Here is a 27,807-nt window from a genome sequence, read left to right on the forward strand (position 1 = left end):
CTCTGAGAATGGGTGGTGTTTGAATACTGGTGCACGAGTCCTCAAAGGATATGTGCATATGCCGCAGCAAAAAGTAATAACTTTTACTAGAAGCATTTTTGCTAATGGAAGTATATTGCAAAAATGCTTCTATTTCAAATTTATATGCACATTTCATTTGTGACCTTTCTATCCCTTTAAGCATAAGACTTGAGTATACACAAATATATCTGTACTCACGTACACATAAACCTTTGACCCCTTCCCAGTCCCGCCCCTTGTCATATACCATTTCCCTTTCATTTAAATCTGCTACAAAACCTTATTATATCAATAAACCATTTTTGGTTCAGAACCAGGGTTACGCTTGCTTATTGGTGGCTAAATGTAGACACCCATAAGCAAGCACTATCCAGGGTGCTGAACCTAAAATGGGCCAGCTCCTAAGCTTTGCATTCCTGCTTTTTAAATAAAGATAGCAAGAGAACAAAGAAAAATTGATAATAGGAGTAAATTAGAAAGTTGCTTAAAATTGCCTGCTCTATCTAAATCATGAAAGAAAAAAATGTGGGGTTTAGTGTCCCTTTAAGCCTAAATATAACTTAAATCCTTTATTTTCATAGCATTTTCATGTGTTTTTTTATGCAAACTAGCGAGTGATAATTATCTATCTCAGGACTCAAAAAGCAATAAAATGTTGTGTGGTTTTCCATTAGCAATAGCACAACACTTAACACTTGTGCAATGAGCGGACAAATAGCTCTCTTTGCGGTATCCATTAACAGTGTTAGGCGCGCTTAAAATGTTTCACATACGTCAAGATGCTTTGCATACAGATCTACAAAACAGTGAATAATATCTGCTGCATAAAAAATAAAAATACATTAATGTTACTTTAAAGTTAACTTGAATGTTGCAAGTACACATTATATTAAAGGTACAGAAAACCACAACATTTTCTTTCATGATTCAGACAGAACATACAATTTATAACAACTTTCCAATTTACTTCTATTATCAAATTTGCTTCATTCCCTTGTTATCCTTTGCTGAAGGAACAGCATTGCGCTACTGGCAGCTAGATGAACACATCTAGTTAGCCAATCACAAGAGACAAATGTGTGCAGGCACCAATCAGCAGCTAGCTCCCACTAGTGTAGAATATGTGTGTATTCTATTTCAACAAGGGATACTAAGAAAACGAAGCACATTTGAAAATAGAAGTGAATTCTAAAGTGTCATAAAATAACATGTTCTATCTGAATCATGCAAGTTTAATTTTGACTTTCCTATTCTTTTAACTAAGTAATATTCTAATAATGCTGAAATATGCTGTTTTGACATCTACACTCCAATAGTAAATCCCTCAAGCACCGCAAGGGAACAACAACCTCAGCATGCAGAAATGCACACAAACATTTCTCACCTAAATCATTATTCTTTGTAATGGCTGTCGCCGCCCTGGTCCTTGGTCCTTGTTGTGTAAACTGATATCCAAATTTAACAATTGACGTGTTTTCTTCAAGCATCTGAGCAATTTCCATTTCTACCGCAGTTCCCAGCTGCTGTCTCTGTTGAAATGTAAATAGATGTTAAAACGTATGTTGGTCATTTGATACAGCACTGAATAAATTATTCCTCATTTACCTGGTTAGCAATCTTAATCTCTATTAGTGTCTTATTCTCCTTGAGAGCGTCCACAAGTGCCAGAATTCCACTTCCAGTTATGAAATTTGTTTCTATATTAAGGCTCTTCAAACTTTTGTTCACTTTCAACATTTCTGCAAAAGCCTAAAAAGACAGACCAGGTCAGATCTTAAAAAATAGTCGATGGGACTTTATAGAGCAATACTTAAACAGAACATCTTTAAAAATATGACCTTTTGTAGTAGTTTTTATGCATTAATGATAAACCACGCTCATACCTCTACCTAGCACTAAGTCAACTGTCAGTTATACACCTCATATGGGAGTAAGCCCACACACACACACTTTCTATTGTGCATGCAGTAAGTGTTGATGACACTGGCACCTAATGCACATGCATATTAGTAAAGTGAGTTTAACTGTATTTAGCACTAAACAATTTTCTTCTAGTGTCAAAAATCTTACTGGAAAACAGGCAATATATTGAATTTTATGCATTTAACACTTAATGTTATTGTTATGCAAAAACAAAATGTATGCTTACCTGATTATTTTCTTATGAATAATGATGGTCTTACAGTCCTCCATAACACATGGGATATATTTCACACCACAAGGTGGTCAAGAAGCCATACAAGAGCTTTAAAACCCTCCCACCTATCTCTTAGTATCAGGTATAGTCGAGTAGAGAATAGGAAAGAAAGGTAGGAAAGGCAAAGCAGGGTCTATAGAGGTGTCACTAGAAATGTCGCCCAATGAAACGGGCAGGGCCTGTGAACCATCATCATTCTGAAAGAAAATAGTTTATCAGGTAAGCATAAATGTTGTTTTCTTTCGTAAAATGACGATGGTCCACAGTGCTCCATAACATATGGGATTAATACCCAAGCCAATTGTCTATGTTATGGACCGGGTGGGAAAATACTTTCTCTGACAGTTTCTAGTCAAAACTGCAGCTTGAAGGACTTTCCTGCCAAAAGCTGAGCTGTAATACATTTAGGAGGCGACTTACCCGCCACCAACTAAGCCTTGTGAATCATCTGTTTAAGGCAAGATGCCAATGCTACCTTAGTAGCTTTCTGTCCTTTATGATTCCCAGAGTAATGAATAAACAAACTAGAAGTTTTTCTAAAATCTTTAGTAGCTTGGAAATAGAATTTCAAAGCTCTGACTACGTCCAGATTATGTAACAATCTTTCTTTAGTGTTAGCAGGCTCTGGACAAATTTTTTTGATTAATGTTATCAGTAGAAACCAATTTTTGAAGAAAATCATATTTGGTACGCAGTACAGTCTTATCCTTGTGGAAAAAAAAATGGAGGGTTACAGGATAATGCGGACAACTCAGAATTTTTCTAGCAGAAGCACCTTTCAAGACAACAGTTTTATGTCAATTGAGTGCATTGGTTCAAAGGGAGGACCTTGAATAACTGAAAGAACTAGGTTCGAATTCCAGGGAGGAGAAACTGAGGCCTAAACAAAGGTCTGAACATCAGGAAGTTTAGCCAACTTCCTATCAAAAAGAACAGATAAAGCTGAAATTTGACCTTTCAGGGATCTAGATGGTAAACCCTGGTCAAGGCCATCTTGTAAGAACTGAAGTATTCTCGGGATCTGAAAGAAACACCAAGAAAATCCCTTAGAGGAACACCACACAAAATATGCTTTCCAAATCTTGTGGTAAATCCTTTGAGTCACGGGTTTCCTAGCCTGTATCAGAGTATTAATCACAGAGTCTGAGAACCCTCAATGGCCTCTAGTTATTAAGGTCTGTCGGACCTGATCCGACAGTGCGGATCAGGTTCCGACAGACCTCGCTGAATACGGCGAGCAATACGCTCGCCGTATTCAGCATTGCACCAGCAGCTCACAAGAGCTGCTGGTGCAACGCCGCCCCCTGCAGACTCGCGGCCAACAGGCCACCAGCAGGGGGGTGTCAATCAACCCGATCGTACTCGATCGGGTTGATTTTCGGCGATGTCTGTCCGCCTGCTCAGAGCAGACGGACAGGTTATGGAGCAGCGGTCTTTGTGACCGCTGCTTCATAACTGCTGTTTCTGGCGAGCATGCAGGCTCGCCAGAAACACGGGGCATCAAGCTCAATTCGGAGCTTGATACATATGCCCTTATGTCTCAAAACTAAGCGTTCAACCTCCACGCTGTCAAACTGAAAGATTTGAGATCCTGATGGAAAAGAGGACCTTGTGATAACAGGTCTTGTCTCAGAGGAAGTCGCCATGATGGCTTTGATGACATCAATTCTAGGCCAGCATACCATGTCCTGCCGAGGTAGGCTGGAGAAATTAATATCACTGATGCTGACTCATGTTTGAACCAAGCAATGATTCTCAGCAGAAGAATAAACAGAGGAAATAGGTATGCTACATGGAATGTTCATGGACATACCAAAGAGTCTACTATGGGAGCCCTTAGATCTCTTAATCTTTCACAGTACTTTGGAAGTTTGTGATTTAAGTGTGAAGCCATCAGATCTATGTCTGTTAGGCCCTATTTGATCACTAGCTGATTGAATACTTCCTGATAGAGAGACCATTCACCTGGATGGACTGATTGACAGCTGAGGTAGTCCGCTTCACATGTGTTCACACCTGGAATATGAATCGCTGAGAGGGAGCACTGATTCCTCTCTGCCCATGACTGAATCTGAGAGACTTCCTGCATGGCCAGTAGACTGCAGGTACCTCCTTGATGATTGCTATAAGCCACTGCTGTGATATTGTCTGACTGGAAGTGGATACATTTTTCCTCTGTGAAACCGAGGCCAGGCCTGAAGAATCACTCGAAGTTCCAGAATGTTTATTGGTAACCTTGCCTCTAAAGGAAATCAAACTCCTTGGGCTCTTTGAGAATTCCAGACTGCCCCCCAGGACTGGCATCCATGGTGACAAAGGCCCATGACGGACGAAGAAAAGATGCTCCAAGGGTCAAAGAAGGACTTTGTATCCACCAAGACAGAGATTGTCTGATGGATGAATCCAGAGCGATTTTTTTGCTCCAAATGTAGATCATTCTTTGACCACTGACTGAGCATGTATAGTTGAAGGGGATGTAAGTGAAATCAGGCAAAAGGAACCGCATCTGAAGCAGCTACCATAAGACCCACTATAAGACCCACCATAAGACCCCCTGTATGAGCTACAGATGGCAATGGAGTACTCTGCAGGGAGAGACATGCTCTCTGGAGTTTTAACCTGCGTGTTCCATCAGGAACAGATGCATATGGACTGAATCTATTATGGCTCCTAAAAATGTTACCCTTGTAGCTGGATATAACGAGCTTTTGGGGACACTGATTTTACAACCATGCACCTAGCATCTTTGTAAAGATGTGTGGAGTTGTAGCTAGACCAAACAGAAGAGCGACAAACTGGTAGTGTTTGTCCATATAAGTAAACAGAGAGGCGGCTATGAGCTGATTAACGGAGCTGTGTCACTATTCTCTGAAGGACACAGAACGAGCGGGACCCACAAGAAGGTAACATGCTTCTCGATACGTTCTATAGCACGATTTATATCAGTGTGATCTTATAATTTAATATCCAGATGAAATTTTCTTCTCTCATCCAATCTGCACTAGGAGTGTGGGACGGGAATATATCCCAGGGTGAACACTGCTTTTTTTCCTGAGTGGAGTACCCCTTTACTATAGTAACATTGGGGTTTATGAACTTTTTACATTTTCCTCTCCATTCCGTTTTTTTCTAATTTATCATGCTACACAATTACTTTTAATAACATTCCTGCATCTGAACTTCCTTTGTATTATTTACTAAAGTGTCTTACCAGCAGGCACCTGCAGGTTGTTATATCATAAGGTTTTGCCAGCATACATAATGGACAGTAGCCAGCCCCAATTTTATTCACTAATGTCTGTGACGGCGAGGACAGCTAATCCACTGGACTATGAGAAGATTTTCTCTGATAACAAGGGGGCACTATCATTAAGTTCCCTTTTTGACACAATGGAACGTTTATTATCTAAAGAGGCAAAAGTCCAATGGAATATATGGACATTTGACAGATACAATAAATCTAATATTATACCTAGGGGCCTATGGGTCTTCAAGTTTCCCACTTTTGAGGTGGATTTCAAGGATACAGACTTTGTTGAAGCCTGGAACAAGGTTCTGTCAGAATGTTCTTCCAGATTAATGTTACTACTTATCTATACTATAATTACGTTTGTAATGTCCGTCGCCGTCGACAGTTGCACAAACATCCTCAATGGAATGTTGGCAGCGCAAGGACAAAATAATTCACCTGGATGCAGCGAAACTGCATCCAGGTGAATACAGCGATGTAGCGAAGGCAAATGGAGCATTACAAAAACAACAACTAATCGCCCACATTAAAGTATTTAAAAAAAATAAAATAACCGCGCGCAATCAAGTATTAAAAAAAAAAAAAAAAAAAACGCCCGCATCAAGTATTTAAAAAAAAAAAAAAAACACCGCCCGCACGAAATATAACAAGAAAAAAAAATCATACACGAAGTATTAACCCCTAAACCGCAAAAACCTCTACATCGCAATAAACCTATTTTCCCTATTAACTCTTAAACCGCAAAACCCCCACATTGCAATAAACCTATTTACCCTATTAACCCCTAAACCGCCAATCGGAATTCAAGGGACGCCATCTTGGATGACATCATTTAAAGGAACCTTCATTCTTCAGTTGGACTTTGTTTGAAGAGGATGCTCCGTGTCGGATGTCTTGAAAATGGAGCCGCTCCACGCCGGATGGATGAAGATAGAAGATACCGCCTGGATGAAGACTTCTGCCCGTCTGGAGGACCTCTTCTGGCCAGCTTGCATGAAGACTTCTGCCCGTCTGGAGGACTACTTCGCCCGGCTTCGTTGAGGACTTCGGCCCGGCTGGGTGACATATGTTGGGTCCAATACATAGGTCTCATTTCAAGAGACATCAAGTCTAGGATCCGTGAACATCTTTCTACACTTAGTCGGGGCAAAGCATCCGCTCCCCTTGTTCGGCACTTCATGGAAATACACAGTGGCAATCTTAACACCCTTAAGTGGTGTGCCATTGAAGAAGTCAAAGTGCCTAGGAGGGGCGGTGATGTAGATAAGCTCCTAGCTAAGAGAAATTTTCTGGATGTGTAAATTAAGAATAAGGTACCCAGAGGGCCTTAATTCCAGGTATGACATTATCAATTATTGGGAGTAACATATGTTCCCTACCTTATCTTTCTATGTCTCTTATAAGATCAATAAGATTGATCCAATTCTTGATGATCCTGTACCTGGTTTTTAGACGTGTTACTATTATGGTACGGTCTTTATGGCTTATCCTTCTTTGCCAAAATTATAATCCAATACAACATAATGCAATATGTGGACTACTAAGGTGTGCTTTGATACTCAGCCTATCACACATCCTTAGTGGTGTTCAGGTAGTAGTCAGATGGTAATTATATTTTGAAACTCAATGAAACACTTAGGCTCTTAGTACCTATAGTTGCGCTAATGTGTCTCCATATGTCAGAATATATTATACTCCAGTCTTGAGTATGATTTGTATGTACTTGTATGTATTTGTAGTTACTCGCTAGTTTTTTCTCATATGGTCAGTAATAACTAGTTCTTAAAATTGGATATGTGTTTTTCACTTTTCCTTTCTATACCTTGTATTTTCATTGAACCTAGATGTGATCAATTATATATTTCATTGTATTTATACTGTTTACCTTGCAACATACTATGCCGTCATGGCAGGTGTTACTATTTGAGGTTGCACTTTGATTAACCAATCAGATTGTTTTTACTCTTTTTTAAGTTACTGAGAGTTTGCACACACCAGGCTATGATCACGGCGGACTGCCGAAACGCGTAAGCCTTTGTGCTGCGCTTCTCTACAGTTTTGTTTTGGGTGACTACGTCATCTATTTTACTTGTTTCTAATAAATATTAAGTTTTATTTTTGCATAGAGCGTGGTCTTCTCTTTCTTTACGCTGTATCTTTACAGACCAGTTCCACGTGCTATACATTTCTTGTATGCTCGCTTACCTCAGATTGGACAGAAGGCATACACACCACCAGAGTGACGTGAGCTTTTCCGGAACCTACAGAGTTAGCAGCTGGAGCCCCAACGTCGGGTCACTGATCCACGCAGGCCAGAGCATGAGACTCATGGAGGCCCGAAGTTTGCACAGAGAGGCAACTATGACCTTATTACCGGAGCTGTGTCACTATTCTCTGAAGGACATGGAAGGAACGGGACCCACAAGAAGGTAACGTTCTTCTCGATACGTTTTATAGCACGATTTATATCAGTGTGATCTTATAATATCCAGATGAAATTTTCTTCTGTCATCCAATCTGCACTAGGAGTGTGAGACGGGAATATATCCCAGGGTGAACACTGCTTTTTTTCCTGAGTGGAGTACTCCTTTACTATAGTCACATCGGGGTTTATGAACTTAATAAACTTTTTACATTTTCCTGTCCATTCCATTTTTCTAATTTATCATGCTACACAATTATTTTTAATAACATTTCTGCATCCGAACTTCCTTTGTATCATATAAGCAAACCTCAGGAATTGATTGTGATTCCTGTGGATGGGAAGGTGCAGGTATGCATTGTAAACAACCACCCTCCCCCCTTCCCCCCTAATATCAAAGCCAGATTTTTTTACCCAAATAATCCCTTGCTTAGTTTAAGTTTTAAAGACATGTCATAAAAATGGGAATTTGGATAAGGGGGGCAGTTATGTTATGAACAAAAATTAGTCACCTAAAGAATAATATAGATCAATATAAGGACAAGGATGGGAAGTTGGGGGTTCCTTAAAGGGGGTAATCTATTTAAAATTTAAATGTGTGATTATGTAATTAACCTATCAGGAAGTTGTGATGCCTTTAAATGGGTGTAGGTGGATATCATGACTTAGGCTTCTGATGACGGCGTAAGCTGAAACACGTCAAGACCTTTTGTCTAACACTTGTAAGTGTGTTTTTATCCTGTGTCCATGCTATTAATGCTGTAAATAATGTCCTATTTTGAATATTCCTGAAGCACCGCTTATCAAAGTTTTTTTATGCATTGTTGAGGTCTATTGTAGTCATAAATTGACCTTGTTGAATGAAGGGCAAGATTGCGTGAATGTTCTCCATCTTAAAAGTGGTAACCTTGACAAAAATGTTTAACGTCTTTAGGTCTAAGACAGGTCTGCAGGTCCCTTCCTTCTTTGGGACAATGAACAGATTGGAGTAAAACCCTTGACCTTGTTGTGATACAGGTACTGGGATAATTACCCCCATAACCTCTAATTCCTGAACACACTGTAGAAAGGCAGCCGCCTTCGACTGAAGTTTGGAAACATGTGACAGAAGGAATCGCCCTTCAGGAGGTCTAGACTGGAAGCCTATCCTGTATCCCTGAGAAATTATGTTTCGAACCCAGGGGTCCTGGATTGACCTGCACCAGGCCTCCTGAAAGAGACTCAGTCTGCCCCCTATCAGAACAGATTATGGTTAGGGGGAAACACTTTCATGCTGATTTAGTAGTGTTGTTGGACTTTTTGGATTGCTTTTTCTTTGACCATTAAGAACCAGGCATTGAGGCTGACTTGGATGGCTCAGGTTTCTGAGAAGATGAGGACTTCTAAACTCCTGAGGAGCGAAAGGAACAAAACTGATTTCTTCTTCTCTTTCCCACCAGTGACTGTCTTAATAATAGAGTCCAAGTCTGAACTGAATATAATCTTCCCTTGGAAGGAAAGAGTCACTCTATTTTTAGAAATCATGTCTGCTGACCGTGATTTTAACCATAAGGATCTCCTTGCCAGCACTGCTGCTATAGACATATTTTTTTCAATGATCTGAATAATGTCCATTACAGCATCCCACATAAATGCTCAAGCCATTTTAAGGGCCTTAATGCAATTTTGTAAATGAATTGTCTACCTCCATTTTGGCTAGGGAGTCACACCAGAGTGTTGAAAAGCAAGAGTGTTTTTAGAAGCCGGACAATTTTTGGTTCACAACCTGTGTTGTTCTTGCTGATTGGTGGCTGAATGCACCCACCATTAAACAAGTGATGTCCAGTGCTCTGAACCAAAAATTGGCTGGCTCGTTAGCTTAGATGCCTTCTTTTTCAAATAAGAATAGCAAGAGAACGAAGAAAAATTGATAATAGGAGTAAATTAGAAAGTTGCTTAAAATTGCATGCTCTTTCTGAATCATGAAAGACAAAATTTGGGTTTAGTATCCCTTTAAAAAAGACTTTAATTTGCAGTCCATAGAGTTTCTAAACAAAGTGCTATCCTCCATAGGGATAGTCATACATTTGGCGAAAGTGGAAATAGCACCATCAACCTTATGGATTGTTTCCCACACTTCCATATTCTGTTCTGAAATGCGTTACATTTTCCTAAATCTTGTGGAAGGAGCGAAAGGTAAACCTGGCTTTTTCCATTCCTTAGCAACATAGTCAGAGACTAGATCAGGGACCTGAAACACCTGTGGTATTTTTGGTGGAGCTTTGAAAATAATATTTTACTGATTAACATGCTTGTTTTCAGCAGGTCTTTCCTCTGACCTTTGACAAAGCCGTTTGGCGAAACATGTCAGGGCCGCCGGAGATTGTATCTCCCCTTTTTTAACATAGCAGCAGTGTGAATACAGAGTGAATGACTAATTAGAATTTAATTTAAACCTGAGAGCGTGTTTGGTTGTGTGATGCCCTGGTTATTCTAGTAATATACTACTACCTAATCCGGAGTTTTGACCACTTTTGGGTTTCTCCACTTACCGTAATATATGTTAGTATTTTAGGTGGGAGCTGGGAGTGATACGATTATCAGTACGCTAAACTAACTCAAGTCACCCAAAAATCCATCTAAATACTCCATTTGGAGACTTATCAACTCAATTCAAATAAAGCTGTATAAGTTAAATCTACTGTATAAACTTGCACCAAGCACTACCTGACTATTACCCGAGGTTTATTATATTAACGTTATACATCATATATTTACCTAGGGGTATACCTGGTAACCAATAATAAACCAGCTATGCCGGAACATTGTTTATACTGTAAGAAGAATTGATATGAATCCCCAATGAACATATAAAATAGGTATTATACCTATCAAACAGTGTTCTCACAGTACATATAAGAAATCTATCTTTTTACAACTATATTGGAATACCATTTTGGCAGATCTAGTTATATTACTAGCGTATTATAGTGGAACCTTAGGACGCTTTACAGGCATCCACTAGGGGGCAATCTCCAGTTGTACTATTTGAATTTAAGATACAAACCAGATACATATGTTAATACAACTGAGAGTGGTGATTATAAATGGATGTTACTCCAAAATCTATCTAACTACTCCAGCTGGATACTTACCAGCTTAATCTAGATAAAGCTATACGAGTTGAATCTACTGTATAAACTTGCACCAAGCACCATCTGACTATTACCCGAGGTTTATTTTATTAACGATATACCCCATAGATTTACCCTGGGGCTCACCTGGTAACCAATACCAATCTAGCTGATTGCATGCCGGAATATTGTTTATTCTGTAAGAATAACTGATATGAATCCCCTATGAGCATACATAATAGGTATTATACCTATCCAATAGTGTCCTTATAGTACATATGAGATTTATCTTTTTACAACTATATTGGAACATAATTTAGGCAGCTCTAGCTATACTACCTGCGTATTCTAGCGGAACCTTAGGACTTTTCACAGGCATCCACTAGGGGGCTATTTTTCTACACTGATTTCATATCAGGTATTATCAGCAAACGCAATAATTGGGGCATTACACCAATAGAGTATACCTCGCATTTACCTCCTAACCATCTCTTGGGGCATCATAGGATTTATAATGATAAAAGTCAGACAAGGATTCAAGTAATAGTAACTGACTTCTTTATTATCATCCGGTTAGTGATGTACCCTATCAACGCACCCAGGTTTCACATAATTTAAATACTTTATGATTTGGAGGCTTTTTGGCCATTAGCCGCCATTCACTCACTCACACTGACTGTGATTTTAAATCTACATACCCCCCGTTTTTAATATTTCTAATAAATGTTAAGTTTTAATCCGCCATTTCTTAGGGTTATCATTCCTATGGTACCATTTGAGAATTTCTCCTTAGTGCTGTTGAGTGCTATCTATGTACATTCTCTCAATTGCTATAGCAATTGATAATTCTTGGTGTGTTTCTTCTAATGTATAGCACCTAAGTCCCATAGTATATACTCTTCTATTTCAAATTTAAAAAATTATTTCTCTCTCTCTGATCCTAGGAGAGATAGGAGTAAAATTAGGGACACAGCACCAGTAGTGCCATCGTTTTTTCTTTTGCCTACATCCTTTCCTCAGAAATATCTTTAGTCTTTAATACCTCCTGCAATAAGTTGCGAATATGCACCACCTTAAATCTAAAGGCATTGTCATATTCAGGATCAGGCACAGGCTCCTGTTTGTTTGATGACACTTCCCCATCAGAACTAGAAATATTTGCATCCTCAGAGTCAGAGTTCTTTAAAAACGCAGGAATTTGGGGTTGAGGGGAAGGATTTTGCACATGTCATGAGACTAAGGTAAATCCCCAGATGTACACTTACACTTACTTGGTTTGGGGATTTCCGCCAAACAATTTGTTTACAATTTTATACATTCTGCTTTTCAATTCAGTTGTAAAATCAGTAGAGTTTCCCTGAGTGACAAGTATTGGGCAAACTTCCCTCTGAGAAGTGGAAGGTTGTGTTTGGTTTGCATGCAAAATCCGAGGTACACAATTCTTACAGATTTGGTTGATCTGGCATACTGGAACAGATTTGAAAAATATACAAATAAATGTAGCTAGAGGTATATCAGAAACTGATTCCTCTATGGAAATGTAACAAAAAAATATCGGCACTGTGAAGGGTAAATAGTTAGGATTAGAGAGAATAGCCTAATAATCTCGGTGCTACCCCTTATAGTATACCTTAGTATAAATTAGGAAGGGAGAAGAAAGGGACAAGAAGGGGACTAAATAGCACTCTTACTAACTAATGTGTATATGGGCTGAAATAATCAGCTCCAAATAAGGGTAAATATAAGTTTAAAACTCCAACCTTTAATATTAATAATTTAAAGGGAAAGGTATGCAATCCAAGTAATAAGTGTTAAAAACACAAACGTGTATCGGCCTCTTTCACAGGCATTTTTCAATGTGGTTGATGATATGAGTTCGACAAAAGAAAAAGAAAAAAGCTTTTGTCAAACTCATATCATCAACCACATTGAAAAAGGCATGTGAAAGAGGCCGAAACGCGTTTGTGTTTTTAACACTTTTTACTTGGATCACTGCTGTAGTCACCCCTGGCACCTGAAGCCGACGATTCCAGCTATCGGCCAGGAACACAGGGGGGTGGTTGTCGCAGTGTATCTCATTTGTTACCTATGAGTATAGGTGGTGGGTAGTTACCATTTACTTTTGGGTAATAGGTTGCATACCTTTCCCTTTTAATTATTAATATTAAAGTTTGGAGTTTTAAACTAATATTTACCCATATTTGGAGCTGATTATTTCAGCCCATATACACATTAGTTAGTAAGAGTGCTATTTATCCCCCTTCTTGTCCCTTTCCTTTTTACTTCCTAATTTATACTATTTTCCTCTACAATGACACCTTATATAATAAACAGTACAGATAAAACCTGGTAGAGAGCCCTTTACACTATAAAACACTCCCTCAGACACTTATACAATCTCCCAAAGTAATCAGATTTAAAGCCCCAAGAAATAAGAAAAAGTGCTTAAGTACTCCTGGGCAGCTCCAGTATGGGTACTCACCCCCCTACCTGGGACTGGCAGACACTGCAAATCAGATTAGAATATGTTAAGAGAAAAAATCTTGGGAACAGAGAGGAGGCAGAGCTACCATGGGAGCAAATAATGAAAAAAAATACTTTTCGCTGTTTGTGAATAAAAACAAAATTTATGCTTACCTGATAAATTTCTTTCTCTTGTGGTGTATCCAGTCCACGGATTCATCCATTACTTGTGGGATATTCTCCTTCCCAACAGGAAGTTGCAAGAGGACACCCACAGCAGAGCTGTCTATATAGCTCCTCCCCTAACCCCCACCTCCAGTCATTCGACCGAAGACAAGTAAGAAAAAGGAGAAACTATAGGGTGCAGTGGTGACTGTAGTTTTAAAAATAAAAACACCTGACTTAAAGTGACAGGGCGGGCCGTGGACTGGATACACCACAAGAGAAAGAAATTTATCAGGTAAGCATAAATTTTGTTTTCTCTTGTAAGGTGTATCCAGTCCACGGGTTCATCCATTACTTGTGGGATACCAATACCAAAGCTTTAGGACACGGATGAAGGGAGGGACAAGGCAGGAACTTAAACGGAAGGCACCACTGCCTGTAAGACCTTTCTCCCAAAAATAGCTTCCGAGGAAGCAAAAGTATCAAATTTGTAGAATTTAGAAAAAGTATGAAGCGAAGACCAAGTCGCCGCCTTACAAATCTGTTCAACAGAGGCCTCATGTTTAAAAGCCCATGTGGAAGCTACTGCTCTAGTAGAATGAGCTGTAATTCTTTCAGGAGGCTGCTGGCCAGCAGTCTCATAAGCTAAACGGATTATGCTTCTCAGCCAAAAAGAAAGAGAAGTTGCCGAAGCCTTTTGGCCTCTCCTCTTTCTAGAATAGACAACAAACAATGCAGATGTTTGACGAAAATCCTTAGTAGCTTGCAAATAAAACTTTAAAGCACGAACCACGTCAAGATTGTGTAACAGATGTTCCTTCTTTGAAGAAGGATTAGGACACAGTGACGGAACAACAATTTCCTGATTGATATTCTTATTAGATACCACCTTAGGAAGAAACCCAGGTTTGGTACGCAAAACTACCTTATCTGCATGGAAGATCAGATAAGGGGAATCACACTGTAAGGCAGATAACTCTGAAACTCTTCGAGCCGAAGAGATAGCTACTAGGAACAGAACTTTCCAAGATAAAATCCTGACCTTACTCCACGAGTAACCCTTGGATTCACACCAATGAAGATATTTACACCATATCTTATGATAGATTTTCCTGGTGACAGGCTTTCGAGCCTGAATCAAGGTATCAATGACCGACTCGGAGAAACCACGTTTTGATAAAATCAAGCGTTCAATCTCCAAGCAGTCAGACGCAGAGAAATTAGATTTGGATGTTTGAATGGACCTTGGAGTAGAAGGTCCTGCCTCAGCGGCAGAGTCCATGGTGGAAAGGATGACATGTCCACCAGATCTGCATACTAAGTCCTGCGTGGCCACGCAGGTGCTATAAAAATCACCGAAGCTCTCTCCTGCTTGATCTTGGAAATCAGATGAGGTAGGAGAGGAAATGGTGGAAACACATAAGCCAGGCTGAAGGACCAGGGCACTGCTAGAGCATCTATCAGCGTTGCCTGGGGATCCCTTGACCTGGATCCGTAACGAGGAAGCTTGGCGTTCTGACGAGACGCCATGAGATCCAGTTCTGGTTTGCCCCATAGTTGAATCAGCTGGGCAAATACCTCCGGATGGAGCTCCCACTCCCCCGGATGAAAAGTCTGCCGACTTAGAAAGTCCGCCTCCCAGTTCTCTACTCCTGGGATATGGATAGCTGAGAGATGGCAAGAGTGAACCTCTGCCCAAAGAATTATCTTGGAAACCTCCATCATTGCCAGGGGACTCCTTGTTCCCCCCTGATGGTTGATATAGGCTACAGTCGTGATATTGTCCGACTGAAATCTGATGAATCTGACCGCAGCTAGCTGAGGCCAAGCCTGAAGAGCATTGAATATCGCTCTGAGTTCCAGATTGTTTATCGGAAGGAGGGCTTCCTCCTGAGTCCACGAACCCTGAGCCTTCAGGGAGTTCCAGACTGCGCCCCAGCCCAGAAGGCTGGCATCTGTCGTCACTATAGTCCACTCTGGCTTGCGGAAACTCATTCCCCTGGACAGATGGACCCGAGATAACTACCAGAGAAGAGAATCCCTGGTCTTTTGATCCAGATTTAACAGAGGAGACAAATCTGTGTAGTCCCCATCCCACTGATTGAGCATGCAAAGTTGCAGTGGTCTGAGATGTAGGCGGGCAAACGGAACTATGTCCATTGCCGCTACCATCAGGCTGATCATTTCCATACACTGAGCCACTGACGGCCGAGAAGTGGAATGAAGAGCACGGCAAGAAGTTAGAGGCTTTGATATCCTGACCTCTGTCAGAAAATTTTTCATTTCTACTAAATCTATCAGAGTTCCTAGGAAGGAAACTGTTGTGAGAGTGAACTCTTTTCTCTGTTCACCTTCCACCGGTGAGACCTCAGAAAGGCCAGAACAATGTCCGTATGGGACTTGGCGATTTGAAAAGTCGATGCCTGGATCAGGATGTCGTCTAGGTAAGGAGCCACCGCTATGCCCCGCGACCTTAGAACCGCCAGTAGAGACCCTAGAACCTTCGTAAAGATTATTGGCGCCGTGGCTAATCCGAAGGGAAGAGCCACAAACTGGTAATGCCTGTCTAGGAAGGCGAACCTGAGGAACTGATGATGATCTCTGTGAATCGGAATGTGGAGATAAGCATCCTTTAAGTCCACGGTAGTCATATATTGAACCTCCTGGATCATAGGGAGGATGGTTCGGATTGTCTCCATCTTGAAAGATGGGACCCTGAGAAATTTGTTTAGGATCTTGAGATCCAAGATTGGTCTGAACGTTCCCTCTTTTTTGGGAACTATAAACAGGTTTGAATAGAAACCCTGCCCCTGTTCCTCCCTTGGAACTGGGTGGATCACTCCCATAACCAGTAGGTGTTGAACGCAACGTAAGAATGCCTCTCTCTTTATCTGGTTTGCAGATAGTTGTGAGAGGTGAAATCTCCCCTTTGGAGATGAACCTTTGAATTCCAGAAGATATCCCTGGGAAACTATCTCTAGTGCCCATGGATCCTGGACGTCTCTTGCCCAAGCATGAGTGAAGAGAGAAAGTCTGCCCCCTACTAGATCCGGACCCAGATCGGGGGCTACTCCTTCATGCTGTCTTAGAGGCAGCAACAGGTTTTTTGGCCTGCTTCCCCTTGTTCCAAGCCTGGTTAGGTCTCCAGACTGGTTTGGACTGGGCGAAATTTCCCTCTTGTTTTGCATTAGAGGAAGCTGAAGCTGCGCCACCCTTGAAGTTTCGAAAGGAACGAAAATTATTTGGAATACAGAAGGAGGCTGACATGAGACGATAAGTCCTTTGTGTTATTGTTGCACATATGCTGAATTTTAACTTTTATCTTGTGAGTGGCCATTTGTCGTGTGTGTTATATTAAAACTGTTATTACTCTGCATTTGAGTCTGCGCTCCTCTCTTCTCTAATTTCAGAGAAAAACGTGTTGGTCCTTAACTTATTGGACCTATCCTGAGGAAGGGCGTGACCTATTCCTCCAGTAATATCAGAAATGATCTCCTTCAGACCAGGCCCGAATAGGGTCTGTCCCTTGAAGGGGATGTTAAGAAGCTTAGACTTTGAAGTAACGTCTGCTGACCAGGACTTAAGCCATAGCGCCCTACGCGCCAGAATGGCAAAACCTGAATTCTTAGCCGTTAGCTTGGTTAAATGAAAAACAGCGTCAGAGATAAAGGAATTAGCTAACTTAAGAGCTTTAATCCTGTCTAAAATATCATCTAACGGGGTCTCCACCTGTAGAGCCTCCTCAAGAGACTCGAACCAAAAAGCCGCTGCAGCAGTAACTGGGGCAATGCATGCAAGAGGCTGGAGAATAAAACCTTGATGTATAAAAATTTTCTTAAGGAGACCCTCAAATTTTTTATCCATAGGATCTAGGAAAGCACAACTGTCCTCGACGGGGATAGTTGTACGCTTAGCCATGAGTCCCGTATGGCGGCATCTATGGGAAACATCTTTTTAAAAGCAGGAGGGGGAGAGAACGGCACACCTGGTCTATCCCATTCCTTAGTAATAATTTCCGAAAACCTCCTAGGGACTGGAAAAACAGTGTAAACAGGCACTGCAAAGTATTTGTCCATCTTACACAATTTCTCTGGAACTACAATGGGTTCACAGTCATCCAGAGTCGCTAAAACCTCCCTAAGCAATAAGCGGAGGTGTTCAAGCTTAAATTTAAACGCTGTCATTTCAGAATCAGACTGAAGCAAGGCCTTCCCTGAATCTGAAATGTCACCCACAGATAGAAGCTCTCCTGCCTCGGCTTCTGAGTATTGTGAGGGTATATCGGACACAGGTATTAAAGCGTCAGAAAGCTCTGTATTTGTTCTAGCCCCAGAGCTGTCTCGCTTTCCTTGTAATCCTGGCAGTTTGGACAATACCTCTGAGAGGGTAGCATTCAGAACTGCCGCCATGTCCTGTAAGGTAAAAGAATTAGACGTGCTAGATGTACTTGGCGTCACTTGAGCGGGAGTTATAGGTTCTGACACATGGGGAGAGCTAGATGTCATAATCTCCCTTTTTTCAGTCAGAGAATCCTCTGGAGATAAATCTTTAAGCGCCATAATATGGTCTTTATAGTTTATAGAAATTTCAGTACATTTGGTACACATTCTAAGAGGGGGTTCCACAATGGCTTCCAAACATATTGAACAAGGAGTTTCCTCTATGTCAGACATGTTTAACAGACTAGTAATGAGACAAGCAAGCTTGGAAAACATTTTAATAAATGTGAAACAGCAATTAAACAAAAACGTTACTGTGCCTTTAAGAGAAAAAAACTAGCACTTAAACTGCAAAACAGTGTAAAAATATAGTAAAGTCTTCGAAATTTTTACAGTGTGTGTAAGGGACTAAAGCAACATTGCACCCACTTGCAAATTGATGATTAACCCCTTAGACCCCAAACCGGATTTAAAAAACGTCAACCACCGGTAAAAGACAGTTAAGCACCTTGCCACAGTTCTGCTGAGGCTCCTACCTGCCCTCAAATACGATTTAGGGAAGAAATAAACCCTCTATAATGGTCCTCAGATGCCAGAGGACTCCTCTAGGGAAGCTGTTTGTCTCAGTCTGAAGGAAACTGCGCATCTAGAGCGCGAAAATAGGCCCCTCACACCATGTACTGGATGTCAGAGGGGCCTTAAGAAAATACTCCTAGGAGTATTTAACTAGCCGTGTGGAAACTAGGCCCCAAGAAAAGACTTATCTCCCTCAGAGAAAAAACGTCCTATTTGTGAAACATGAAAACGTTTTGTCACTAAGTAATATGAGTATTACCCTGTTTTGTAAGCATGATCCCAGTCGTTGTTAAATCACTGCATCTAGCTTACCTCAAATACACAAGGCTCTGTCAGCATTTTCTAGAACTTTTATTCATCTCTCTAGAAATAAAAATACTTGAACATACCTCAAAGCAGGTAATCTGCAGACCGTTCCCCCAACTGAAGTTTTCCCATACTCTTCAGTTATGTGTGAGAACAGCAATGGACCTTAGTTACAAACCGCTAAGATAATCAACCTCCAGGCAGAATTCTTCTTCTAATTTCTGCCTGAGAGAAAAACAGTACAACGCCGGTACCGTTTAAAAATAACAAACTCTTGATTGAAGGTAAAACTACACTAAGTCACCACATATCTCTTGATACTTCCTATCTTGTCGAGAGTTGCAAGAGAATGACTGGAGGTGGGGGTTAGGGGAGGAGCTATATAGACAGCTCTGCTGTGGGTGTCTTCCTGTTGGGAAGGAGAATATCCCACAAGTAATGGATGAACCCGTGGACTGGATACACCTTACAAGAGAAATATAGTGCACCAAGCTTAATAACCCTATAAAGATAAAAAAGCATGTTCCCCAGCCTAACAGGAGCATACACTATCAAACCGCATTATGCACTAAGCGTTTGACAGTTCTCTTAAAGGGCCTTACACCTATTTTTAAAAAGTGCCCAAAAAATTACCCTGCAGCTGCTAGAGGGCTGAAAAGGGTCAGAGGCTTCCCTAATAGTGTTCCCCATGATAGTAAAACCGTTAGGGACATGATATGGAATAAACAATTGAGCAGGTTAAGTCCTCTGGCTATGCTGTACCTGTGTCAGAGTACTACAAATAGCCTCTGGGCTGTGTCTGTGTTGTGTAAAGTCACTTGCCTTATGCAGCACCCATCCACTGGCTTACCAGACATGTCAATGTCAATGCAGCTGCAGCAGTATCCAGTAGAGACCCCATCCAGTGCAGGTACCGAGTACTGCAGAGGATTGCTGTAGGAAATACCGGAGGCTCTCAAGGTGAGGCTAGGACGAGTCCCTGCGATGCCTGAGGGTATAGTTATGGCTGAAGTCCCGTTAGGGAAATGCTGTGCACATAACATGCTATTCCTGCGTCCCTGTATTCAGCTGCTGTAAAGGGTCTTTTCTATCTTCTTTGTAAATGATACTCACCAGGGACTCTGGGTCTCACATAGGTCTGAGCTCCTAATTTGTAATCCATAAGCAAGTAGCTGGAACCTCTATTCTCAACCATCTCCTTTGAGAACAAGAACAAAACTAAGAGAGACATGGGAGGTGGGAGGGTTTAAAAGCTTCTTTATGGGTTCTTGACCTCCTCCAAGTGGTGGGACATATATCTCATATGCTATGGAGGACTGTGGACCATCATCATTTTACAATTATTTTTTATTATAATGTCAATTAAATAACTGGTAGACATAGTTTAATATGAACCTATGTATCACAAATGTCTGAGTCTGTGTAAACTAAATTAATTTGTTAACATGTGCTTATTTATATTACTGGTTTAACATATATAGATTATGAAGTTGCATATGCATGTGATGCATTTGTGTTTTTATGAAATAGCCAAAATAGTTTGCAGCAAAAGCAACCAGTGACTGAATAAGCATCTGAGTGAGCACATGCACTTATGTTTTATGCAGACAACTGGTATTAGCGAAAAATAATAGGAACAAATAATGCCAGATTCTAACAGGTGTCAATTATAATGCTTATTTAAAAAATTAAAAAATAATAATTTAATGTGAATTCTATTTCCAAATGTCAAAACGTATGTGAAAAAATATCTCCTTTTGGCTAAAAGGTATAAGCTTCCCTGCCTCTCTTCTTAAATTGAATGCTACTCATATAAATGTGCAGTTCAACTAAGTTTTATTGTCCATGGAAAAATGCTGCACCTAACCTCTTAAAGAGATATTAAACAGTAGGCATGTGCATTCAGATTATCTGTGATAATCTGAATGTGGAAGATGGCATCCGCTTTCGGCATTCGGCCCTATTCAGAGCCAGATTTCTTCTTGTGAACGTGCAACACACTACGATTTGTGCAAATTCAGATCTTAGTGTGTTGCACTTTCACAAGAAGAAATACGGCTCCGAAAAAAAAAAAATGGTGAAAGCATCCGCCTTCTTCTGCATACAGGTCATCACAAATTATTCAAATGCAATACTAAATAGTGCTCTTTTAGTAAAAACAAATGGTAAATCAAAGTAAACATAAAATAAACAGATTGAGTAAAAAACAGCAAACAACTTACTTGTTTTCTTGCAAAATTAGCACTTAGAAATTCTTAGTGTAGCCACTGCCCCTGGAAATAACAGAGCTGACATGTTGGCAATTTATGTTGCATTCTGCCACTTCTGAGCATAGACAAATCTGACTCCCTGTTTATCTAGTATTCACTTAATAGTAAACCAGCTCATGTTACTCTAGAAGTGTTATGACATCAAGCTAGATAAGCTTCCTGTAGAGACTCCAGCCTCCTTGTAGGGCTGTGACAGGAAGTAATGGACACTGCACAAATGAAGATTAAAAAAAAGAAATAAAAAGTAAAATCATTTTAAAATGATGACTCATACATATTACAATGATGTCTATTAAGTATAAGCCACTGCTTAGTGCTTTTATGCTTTTTTATTACAAAAATGCAACAGACTTTTTTATATCCCTTTAAGCACCTTCCTTAATGTCTGACAAAAAAAAAAGATTAATTCAATAATGTTGTCTAATTAGTAATTCCTTGCACACTAATGTCTTATATGAAAGCAGTTGACATTCACATATTAAAATAATGTGACAGTGGATACAAATTGTCTAGTTCATTCAATTTTCTGAGCATGTAGAAGCAGAGGCTTTTGCTTGTGCACCATACAGTATATGCTGGTATGTTTAACATGAACTATTGAACTTTATAACTCTGCTTACTTACAATGGCAATTGGATCATTGCTACGAGTAGCTGCGAGGCTGAATGTCTTCAAATGGGTGTTTGTTTCTAAAGCCTTTGCAAACTCCTTGAGTGTTGGTATTGGGATATTCTAAAGTAGAAAGATGACCACGTTAGAAAACATAATAATTTGCGACCCATATTTTAACTATCAAGTATTTCACACATATATTTTAGTATGCTTTTACCCACAATTATTAAGACAACCCACACACTGCAGTGCGGTATTGCTGATTACATTCAACAGCCCCCTGCATCAGAGTCTACATTCATCAACCTTTCTGCCCTCTTTCTGATCATGGAGGATCACCAAAAATAAGCTCATTACCTTGGAAGACTGGGGAGGATATATGAGAAAGTCTTTCTCCCTTGATTATTATTGCACAGTAAAATCAGCACAAAAATAAAATGTATGCTTACCTGATAAATGTCTTTCTTTCCGGACATGGAGATTCCACGTGGGATATTCACTCCTGGCCAGCAGGAGGAGGCAAAGAGCTCCCCAGCAAAGCTGTTAAGTGTCACTTCCCTTACCCATAACCCCCAGTCATTATTGAGAAGTATGATTCATTTTGCTTATGAGACTGCTGCTGAGAGAATTACAGCTCATTCCACTAGGGCTGTCTCCTATTCTTGAGCTTTCAAAAATGAAGCTTCTGTGGAACAGATTTGCAAGGCATTAACATGGTCCTCTTTGCATACTTTTTCCAAATTTGATACTTTTGCCTCGGCTGAGGCCTCTTTTGGGAGAAAGGTCCTTCAAGTGGTGGTGCCTTCTGTTTAGGTTCCCTGTCTTGTTCTCCCTCCCTGTTCATTCCCTGTCCTCTAGCTTGGGTATTGGTTCCCACTAGTAATTGGAATTACGTCATGGACTCTCCATGTCTTAAGAAAGAAAATAAAAGGTATGGTTACCTGATAAATTTCTTTCTTTCCGGACATGGAGAGTTCACCACCCCACCCTTAAGATTAGACAGTATTTTTTTACTAAACCTCAGGCACCTCTACACCTTTGTGTTATCTTCTTTTTCATTTCCCTTCGGCTGAATGACTGGGGTTATGGGTAAAGAAAGTGACACTTAACAGCTTTACTGGGGTGCTCTTTGCCTCCTCCTGCTGGCCAGGAGTGAATATCCCACTAGTAATTGGAATGACGTTGTGGACTCTCCATGTCTTAGGAAAGAGGCAGTGTTTTTCAATTCCAGTCCTCAGGGTACACTAACAGGCCAGATAACCTTGGGCGAGAGCAGGTTAATTATCATGGTTACTGATTATTTCATCTTTGCTCTAGTGAAATATCTTGAAAATCCCGCCTGTTTGTGTGCCCTTAGGACTAAAATTGAGAAACAATGCTGTAGAAAAAGCCAACATTAACACACTTTTAGTGCAAATAAACAATGCACAATAGTTTAATGCAAAACAAATATATATACAAAATATATTTACCAACCACTACTTTTTAGCAAAAGAGGAAACGAGTACATTAAGTGAAATTATAACACTCTGTTGTTGTCACAAGAATTATTATCAAATTCAGTCACATTTCAGGAGATTTTCTAGAAGAGAAATTTCAGGAATACACTACTAATGGTAGCACACATTGGCAAACTGGCACCACATCTTCCAAAGCATTACCTTGATATTGTTTAAGTTGACATCTAGGAGGAATGGGTCATTGGCTTTTATCCGTTGCAAACTCTCTTCTACGTTTGTAGGATTCGGAGGTTCTTCAAATACAGGTTTTACCTTTTCTGCTTTGACAACATCTACATGTTGATAAAAACTGTGTTATTAAATGCATTATATGTTAGGATACTTGGCATCTTAAACCATTCATATCAATATATTAAATTAAGCCATAACATTCCATTAGACTAAAGCAATTTTTAAACTTGCTTGATAACTAATTGGAAATTAAAATAATTTTAATATGCTTTTAAAATTCAGTTCAACAACCTTAGGTACATGATATGAAATGGTGGGTTTCTGCTTTGCACTTTGAGAGGGATAATTTTTATAGCAACTATAACAGCACAACAAAATATTTTCTTCAGCTACTCAGTTATTTATTTGTCTGAACTATGAATTGGGTTAAATACTTCTAATAAAAAAGAAAAAGAAAGGTGTAGTCTTGGGGTATAAGGGTTCCATATTTGAAACAGTATTATATGGCCATCCTCATAGCACAGTGCAATATCATTTAATTCTGGATTATGCCACACAAGGCTGTAGTCAATGTCAAAGTTGTATTAACAAAATAATAGGAACCAGTTCTCAAGCACAGTACAGAAAAGGGTTAAAACTGAAATTCCTTACACATTATGCTGGCCAGCAAATATCTAGGTTAATAAGTAATCAATGTCCGCCTCCCTACATATACTTCCCAATGTAGGGCGCATGATATAAAACTATTCAATGTTCACAATAGCACAGCAGTCTGGACCCTTAAAGGGACATTATGGTCAAAATTGAAATGCATACAGATCAATCACAACTTTGAATAGAAGCATGTTTGCAATATACATGTATTGGCAAAAATGCTTCTAGTAAAAGTTATCACTGTATGCTGCAGCTGCTCAGAGCACCAGTGGGGCTTGTATCATGTCAGCAATTAACATATTGAGTCATTATCACATGGTACAAGCTCTCTGAGCAAGTGCTGTGTATAAAATGCTGGTGCACGGTGCATACCTAAATACACTTTTGAAACAGCTATAGCTTTTATTAGAAGCATTTTTGCTAATACGTGTATATTACAAAAATGCTTCAATTGAAAACTGAAATGCATTCATGTGTATTCCAATTTTGTTTGGAATGGCCCTTTAAGTGTATCAAACATGCTCATAGGGGCCGATTTACCATTGTGTGGGTGGACATGATCCGCTGTAGATAAATGCAGTCAGCATACGCTGTTGGCTTTTATCATTTCACAAGCATTTCTAGTGAAATGCTTGTGCAATGCCGCCCCCTGCACATCGGCCGCTAGCAGGGGCTGTCAATCATCCTGATCGTATCTAATCGGGATGATTGCTATCCGCTGCCTTAGAGGTGGCGGACAAGTTAAGGAGCAGCAGCCTTACGACCGCTGCTTCTTATCTTCCGCTTTAGGGGGACCTGAAGCGGAGTGGGTCGGAAGCAGAATCATAAATCAACCCCCAAGGCTAAGACTGTTCATCAATAGACAAACCAAATTTAGAGTAGTCTGGCACACAGAGAGATATACCATATCAAGCAGACTGGAGGTATTTCTAGCAATTCAGTTCCTCAACATGGTGCTATAGTTCCATTACACTATTACAGATTCATTTGCAATTAGCTGGAGTTTCCAGTTTGTTTCTATACCTGTGTTTGGGAACTGCTTTCTATTATTTAATTAAAGGGACATATAACACCTTTACAACCTAATCCCCATTTTTGCATAACTAACAAACCTAATCCCCATTTTTGCATAACTAACATTGATCTATTGACCAAGATTACAAGTTGTGCGCTAAACCGGGTGCATAAATAACGCAAAAAAATGAGCGGTATCGCATTCTCCATAGCGCTGCCATTATAAGTTACTGAAAAAACATGAATTATGCTTACCTGACAATTTCCTTTTCTTCTGATGGAAAGAGTCCACAGCTGCATTCATTATTTTTGTGAAATAAGAACCTGGCCACCAGGAGTAGGCAAAGACACCCCAGCCAAAGGCTTTAATACTCCTGCCACTCCCCTCATCCCCCAGACATTCTACCGAGGAACAAGGAACAGTAGAAGAAATATCAGGGTGAAAAGTGCTAGAAGAATAATAAGGACGCCCCACATAAAATTACGGGTTGGGAGCTGTGGACTCTTTCCATCAGAGGAAAAGGAAATTATCAGGTAAGCATAATTTATGTTTTTCTCTTTTAAATGGAAAGAGTCCACAGCTGCATTCATTACTTTTGGGAAAAGAATACCCAAGCTATAGTGGACACTGAATGCCAAGACGGGAGGGTACAATAGGCGGCCTATACTGAGGGCACCAGGCCTGAACCTCTACCCAATAAAAAACCCTGCTTCGTCCGAAGCCAATAACATTTTTAAAGGAAAAGCCCCAAGGACACTGACTCGCAGCTAGTCCAGAAGCCAAACTAGAGACCGCAAAACAGACTCGACTGAGCCAACAGTCCTCCAGGAGACACCGTTGCCCAGCAGATGGTCCCCCACCACTCACCCCCCACTAATGAAGGGGACACCAGCCGAAACCCCAAAGGGGACAAGGCAAAGGAGAACCGAGGAAACCGAAAAAGGTCCCCTAATACAAAAAAGAACACCTCCAAGAGTGAGCCCAACTCACAGAGACCCAAATGGGTCCAAACATAAAAAGGAGGCCACGCCTATTCCAAGCGACTTCTCTCCAACATCCTGCAAGCACTGAATGCAATTGAAGAGGCAAAGTCCTCCCAGCGTCTGAACATAGAATACCAAAGTATTCAACCATGAAAAATGTGTAAAAAACCCAGGAGAAAAACCCCAGGTTGGAGAACACAGAGTCCATATAAGGACAACACAGAGGGAACTTGCGAGGAAGAAGAAGCAGTCAAGCAAGGAACAGACAGCAAAAGCCACCCCCAGACAGAGGGCACGCTCCAGGCAACCAAAGCCGCCAAACCTATACAGGTCGCTAAAAAGGGGAACACAAAACCTCAATCGAAGCCCCCCGAGAAGGAGTGTATACTCTCAGAACCCGAAGGAAGAGTAGACCCTCTTCTGAAATTGACAGGAAATTCTATATCCTAGTACAAGTACAACCCAACTCTGAAAACAGAAGACAAGGCCATAGACTTAAGGATCTATTTAAATAAAGGCCCAACAAGTCTGATTGGAGCCAACAAGACCCCAGGGGAACCAATCCCACCTGTCTACCTTCCATCCAGGAGAAGCCCCAAGAAAGGACTTCATCTCCATAGGGAGGAGAATATCCCCTAAAGAAAAGGTATGAGGCCGGAAGGGCAATAACTGTCCACAAGTCCTGAAGCCAACGGCTAATGGGAAGATAAATCCCCAACACGAAAGTCCTAGAAAAGGACCCCCTGAAGTAGCTTGCCAAGCAGAGGCAATGCCAACCCATTCACCTGCAGAGCAGGAAATCCACTGGTTACACTGGCAAGCTGACCAAGGGAATGCAACCGTAAGGCGCACCAGAAATTGGGACTCCAGCACCAGCAGCTGGGAATGAACCAACAACTCTTGAGTCGCAAGTCACAAAGCTAACCCTAGAGCACCTGGGCTGCTCTGTTGCAAAGAGTAAGAAATACTCCGAAAACCTGGCCACCATGACCAGGTCAGATAGATGGAGCAAGGACATAGCCCAAGTTCCCACTACCGTGGAACACCCCGACCAGCCCTGAGATCTGAGATTCCAAAGCAACCCAAGACTGGGTCAGGAAAAAAGCCAAGCGTAGCCTCAGCAACTGGAAGTTTCAGGAAGACAAACAGGTCCAGGCACCTAATAGTTCAGGCAACCTTACCCTAGAACTAAACACCCCAACTGGCCAAAAAGCCAGACACAAGGGATATGAATGCATATCCAGAGAATCCGGATATCGAGAAGAACTTGAAAGCCCCGACCCAAGGAAGGAACCAACCCTAGCTAAAGTCCAACGCTCCAAGGAGCAAGGCAAGAAGTCTTATGAAGGGACATCTCAAGGCCTAAGGACAACATAAGAGATACCTTGAGGTCAAAAAACCCTTCTAGCAGGGCTAGACTCCCCATCACCTCCACACCAGCAGAGGACACAGGGAAGAGAAAGGAGCTAAGCCTTCCATGCTTCGGGAAACCCCAAGCTAAGCAAAGACCCCACAGGGATCAATCATCACCCAGAAATACAGATCCCTAAAAGGAGATCCACACGAAAAACAATGGAAGGAGACCCAAAGGTCACTCAGACAGACAGTACACGTCAAGAATAAGAGCTGT

General features: G+C 40.8%; 1 protein-coding gene across 2 annotated transcripts in view; it reads right to left on the reverse strand.

Annotated features, from left to right (window-relative positions):
- LOC128663247 (tropomodulin-2) overlaps window positions 1–27,807 on the reverse strand; it is a 343,309-nt gene that overhangs the window by 27,441 nt on the left and 288,061 nt on the right. For both annotated transcript variants that reach the window (XM_053717475.1, XM_053717474.1), the window contains 4 exons: window positions 23,496–23,626; window positions 21,847–21,954; window positions 1,627–1,770; window positions 1,406–1,550 (listed from right to left, as the gene is read on the reverse strand). In XM_053717475.1, coding sequence (XP_053573450.1) covers window positions 1,406–1,550; window positions 1,627–1,770; window positions 21,847–21,954; window positions 23,496–23,626 — 528 coding nt within the window. The remainder of the gene's footprint in view (window positions 1–1,405; window positions 1,551–1,626; window positions 1,771–21,846; window positions 21,955–23,495; window positions 23,627–27,807) is intronic.

This window comes from Bombina bombina, chromosome 6, assembly GCF_027579735.1.
Source record: "Bombina bombina isolate aBomBom1 chromosome 6, aBomBom1.pri, whole genome shotgun sequence".
NCBI lineage: Eukaryota > Metazoa > Chordata > Amphibia > Anura > Bombinatoridae > Bombina > Bombina bombina.